This window comes from Ovis aries, chromosome 10, assembly GCF_016772045.2.
Source record: "Ovis aries strain OAR_USU_Benz2616 breed Rambouillet chromosome 10, ARS-UI_Ramb_v3.0, whole genome shotgun sequence".
In the NCBI taxonomy this organism is placed as follows: Eukaryota; Metazoa; Chordata; class Mammalia; order Artiodactyla; family Bovidae; genus Ovis; species Ovis aries.
Window position 1 is genome coordinate 22,903,039 of NC_056063.1, and position 5,226 is coordinate 22,908,264.

The window sequence follows — 5,226 nt, forward strand, 5'->3', positions numbered from 1 at the left end:
CAAAACAAAAAAGCAGAAAATGAGATCTGAAATATGTTTTCTTAGCTCTCAGTGTCATGCTGTCTCAAGCGGAAGGATCCAGTCCCTGAAAACACTGATTTTTGGTTAATAGCAATTTGAAATGAAAATTATGAAGGTAGCACAATAGCTAACAAGTTTTCAAACAAATAGAGGTTTTTATTTAGTTGCTGCTTTGTTCTTCTGGGGATATACTTTAAACAGAGAAGGCAATGGCACCCCACTCCAGTACTCTTGCCTGGAAAATCCCATGGACGGAGGAGTCTGGTAGGCTGCAGTCCACGGGGTCGCTAAGAGTCGGCACGACTGAACGACTTCACTTTCACTTTTCACCTTCATGCATTGGAGAAGGAAATGGCAACCCACTCCAGTGTTCTTGCCTGGAGAATCCCAGGGACGGTGGAGCCTGGTGGGCTGCCATCTATGGGGTCGCACAGAGTTGGATATGACTGAAGCAACTTAGCAGCATACTTTAAAAAAAAAAAAAAAAATCAAAGACCAGAAATAGCAAATTCAACTCCAAAACTATTTTGAAATGAAAAAGTCAGGGAACATTTAAGACTATGGACAGTTTACAAAGCTGCTCCTTATACAGTTGGGTTGTAGCTCTGAAGCTTCAACAATTTCCTGGGCATAGCAGGGAGCAAAGGATTGAACCCAGTAGGTAAACATAGGAAGAAAACATCAGTGGATGGTATTCATCCATTGTCTTGTTCATTTTACAAAAATTTGTGTCAGGAGACAGACTTCAAATTAAAGATCAGATTCAATAAAAACTGGAAGACAGAGATCATGTACAGAGGTTGAGGCACAATAAGAAAGGGGTCATGAAACAACTGAGAAAGCATTGACTTGGAGGTTAGAAGTAATTGGAGAAGTTGTGAGGAAATCTGAACTGTGATTTGGCTAAGGGCAAAAATTAAGACATTCTGGAACATACAAGGACTCAGAAGATATAGTATCCTTTCATGTAGAATAGTATCCACCTGACAAAGGGAATAAATCAGGAAATAGATGAAGGAAGCAGTGGGTCCAACACTAGAGCTGGACAGGGAACTCCCTGGATTACCACTGAGTGCCTGGAGATCATCAATGTGTCCACAAGAGGGAAGAGAAAGGAGGCCCCTGGGAGCAAGATTTCTAGGGAAAAAACAAAAACAAAAGGAAATTTGACGGGTTCTCTGACTTAATAAAGCTTCTTTTGTCTAGATTTGGCTTTTTTGGCATTCTTTTTTTTTTTTTTTTTTGAATTCATCAAGTATTTATTGAGTGCCTGTTACACGCAAGATTTTGTTTCAGATACTTAGGACACATCAGAGGATAAAACAACGGTCCCTGCCCTCATGGAGCTTACAGTCTAGCATTTACGACCACTTCACCTGGATGCAGTGACCCTGGGCGAGTCACTGTGCCTCTGTCCTCCGCCACCCGATGCAGGAGAAGGAGGCCCGGCTCAGACATGGGTAACTGGCTGGCTGTGCTGGAGATGCCAAACAGGGCACCTACCCTCAGCCCACCATCCAGATAGTCGAGAGGGCTAGAAGCTGGCTTTTAATTATAAAGTACAGGAGTAGGGGGCACAGGGACTGGAGCTGGTAGTCTGCTAGACTGCTGCCTCGGGGCCTGGGCTGGCTACACGAACTGCTGCTGCTGCTGCTGCTGCTTCTTGGTGGCTGCCTTGCTGGCCAGGTCCTTGGCCTTCTCTGTAGCTGCCAGTGCCGTCTCCTTGGCCTTCTCCTTGGCTTCCTTGGCTGTTTCAACAAGGGTTTTGGGAGGGGCCTCACCTTGCAGCTTGGCCAAGATGTATTCAAAACCCTTCATAGTCTTGGTCACGTTGCTTTTGAACCGCGCGAGACCAAATTCCTGGACAGCTCTGGAGACGCCAAATAAGCTAGAGGAGACCCAGGCTTCCCGGCGGATTTCGGTCCAGCCGCTGTTATCAGAGTTCACACGGTAAACACATCGTTCCTCCACCACCATCAGCCGGGCGTGGTTGATGTTCCAGGTGAAGGTGGTCATGGTCTGGTTTTGTGGGTCCACAATAGAATCCTCCAGGATGTACACTGAGTGAGCAACATTGGCAGGAAACAGTCGCTCAGCCCAGCGGGGCATCCTGTTCGTCTTGGTCAGGAGTCGGCGGGACAGGAGCTTCTGGTCAGAGGTCACCTCTCGGTGCACTATGTCTTCCGTCAAGACATGCTTGCTATAGGGATTCGGGTACCGCTGCCAGAAGGCAGCGAACACTTGGTCCCAGGAACTCCGGAGCACGCTCTGGCCCAGGAAATACTTCACCATCGTCCCGGCCGGGGCGGGCTCAGCGCCCGAGCAGCATCAGGGGTGCGGAGCCCGAGGGGCACGCGGAGGCCGGGCTGGAGCTCGACGCTCAGCCGCCAGGCTAGCAGCAGGTCAGTCGCTACAGCGCCGCACCCGACCAGCCACCGCCGCCGCCGCCGCCGCCATGAGGAATTATCGGGCCCTGGCATTCTTAATTTTTGTGACAAAATATATTTAAGACAGGGCTTCCCAGGTGGTGCTACTGGTAAAGAACATGCCTGCCAATGCAGGAGACATAAGACACACTGGGTTCAATCCCTGGGTCGGGAAGATCCCCTAGAGGAGGGCATGGCAACCCACTCCAGTACTCTTGCCTGGAGAATCCCATGGACAGAGGAGCCTGGCGGGCTACAGTCCATAGGGTCGCTAGGTTGAACTTAGCACACATGCAAATACATAAGATAAAAGCACCGTTTTAGCAATTTTTAAGTTTTGTTGCAATAAATGCATTCTATTGTAATAAGTTCCTGAAGGTAGTAAAGTTATTTTATTGATTTGAGGCTTTTTTTTTTTTTCATGGATTTATAGAGATTTCCCTCTTAGCACTGGTTTTGCTGCATCCATTAAGTTGGTATGTTGTTTTTTTCATTTTCGTTTGTCTCAAGTTATTTTCTTATTTCCTTTGTAATTTCTTCTTTGATCCATGGTTGCTTAAGAGAGTGGTATTTTATTTCCACATGTTTGTCAACTTTCCAGTTTTCCTTCTGCTACTGATTTCTTGTTTCATCCTACTGTTATCAGAAAAGACGCTTTGTATGATTTCAATCTTTCAAAATTTATTAAGACTTGTGACCTAAAATATTGTCTATCTTGATTAATGATCCATGTGCAACTGAGAAAAATATCTATCCTTTTGTCACTGGATAAAGTATTCTGTACATTTTCATTAAGTCCAGTTGATATCTCTCTTGTTTAAGTCCCATATTTCCTTTATAGATCTTCTGTCTGGCTGTTGTATATGTTACTGAAAGTCTGGTATTTTAAGATTCTTACTATTATTGTAGAGTTGTTTATTTCTCTCTTCAATCCTATCACTTTTGCTTCATAAATTTCAGAACTCTAATGTTTGGTATGTAAATATTTATAACTGTTAATATCTTGGTGAATTGACCCTTTTTTCATTATAGAATGTCCATCTTTGTCATAGGTTTTTTACTTAGTGTGTTTTATCTAATATTTGTATTGCCACCCTGATTTCTTTTCATTACTATTTGAATGAAATATCTTTCACATGCTTTTGCTTTAAACTTATGCATGTCCTCACCTCTAAAGTGTAGATAGCATACAGTTGAATCTCATTTTTTGAATTTATTCTACTAATCTATGTCTTTGATTTGGGAAGTGTAAATCCTTTACATTTAAAGTAATTGCTGATAACGAAGGACTTACTTCTGTATTTTGTTATTTGTTTTCTGTACGTACTGTAGCATTTTTCCCATATTTCCTTCATCTTCAATTTCCTTCAGCTGGACATTTAATATCCATGAGTTAGGTTGGTAATGATTCCATCTTTAAGAGGTGTTCAGAGGATCAAACGAGGTAAGGCATGAAAAGCACAGATCCTAACACATGATAAATGCTCACTAAATGTTAGCATTAGTAATTGCACTGCAGAATTTTACCAGACAAGATGTGAATTAAGCCAGTCTTGCAAGTTGGAAACATTTTGTATGGGCATTGAAGGGAGATATAATTAATTTGAAGACAATCACAACTCTCATTATCACCCCAACCAAAATGGGCTTTAATATAGCTCAGGGATGTGATTCAATAGGTGTGATTCAATTTTTTCTGCGTTTGTTTCTTTAATCCTTGATGGAGGAAAGGAGCCAAACTAGTAGATGTGGCTGGATGGGAAGGGTGTTTGGCTCCTGTTGATGGGTTCTGAAAGGGTTTATTGATCTTTAACACTAGAGCTTTCATGTCCTGAGAAAAGGGCTCCCCTGAAACCATGACAAGCCAGGGTGGCTATACTGCATAAATAGTCCAGTTTACTGTTAGTATATAAACAGTGTTTTGGCATTAACATAGAAAATCTGAATCAGAGAGGCCTATTCATAAATAAATTATTTGGATAAGAAGCAAAGCCACCACAGAGTTAATTTGTCTGTAAAGTCAAAAAGAAACCAGAGGAATAAATAGAAAAGCTGGTGTCAGCACCAGGTAATACTCTGGATATATGGCAGTTACCCGGTTAATGTAGTCAGTGTGGGAAAACTCAAGAATTTCTCCAAATTGGCTACCCATATTGACTGAAGTATTTAAACAATGACAAATCTCTACTCTGTGTTGGGTAGATGAGTTATTGTTGTTCAGTCGTTAAGTCATGTCTGACTCTTTGTGACACCATGGACTGCAGCATGCCAGGCCTCTCTGTCCACTATCTTCCAGAGCTTGCTCAAACTCATGTCCATTGAGTCAGTAACGCCATCCAACCATCTCATCCCGACACCCCCATCTCGTCCTGCCTTCAATCTTTCCCAGCCTCAGGGTCTTTTCCAATAAGTCAGCTCTTCATATCAGGTGGCCAAAGTATTAGAGCTTCAGCATCAGTCCTGGGTAATGTTCAAAATATGTGACAAAATAGTATAGTACAGAAACTAAAAATCAGAATAGAAACTTGCTCAATCTGATTCAGTGTTACCTGTAAACATGTCGTCCATCTGTACTCATGTGTACCCACAGACTATTAGCTTTGGGGTAGATACCATCTCTTGTCTTTTTCTTACCACTCCTCCATGAAAATTGACTCTTCAAAATGTTTTTAACCTAAAATGCTGATGATCCCAGCTGGCTCTCTGCATTCATCAATTTAACCACTTCACAACAAAAATTTCTCCATTTTTTGTTGCAGAGATATTTGAGAAAGGAGGA

At 42.6% G+C, this 5,226-nt stretch overlaps 1 protein-coding gene across 1 annotated transcript; it reads right to left on the reverse strand.

Moving 5' to 3' along the window:
- Positions 1–1,556: 1,556 nt before the first annotated feature.
- LOC101122286 (PRELI domain-containing protein 1, mitochondrial-like) lies at positions 1,557–2,495 on the reverse strand. Its single transcript, XM_042254780.1, has one exon. It carries the CDS (start codon positions 2,311–2,313, stop codon positions 1,651–1,653), a length of 663 nt encoding a protein of 220 aa, XP_042110714.1. The 5' UTR covers positions 2,314–2,495; the 3' UTR covers positions 1,557–1,650.
- Between the last annotated feature and the right edge of the window lie 2,731 nt (positions 2,496–5,226).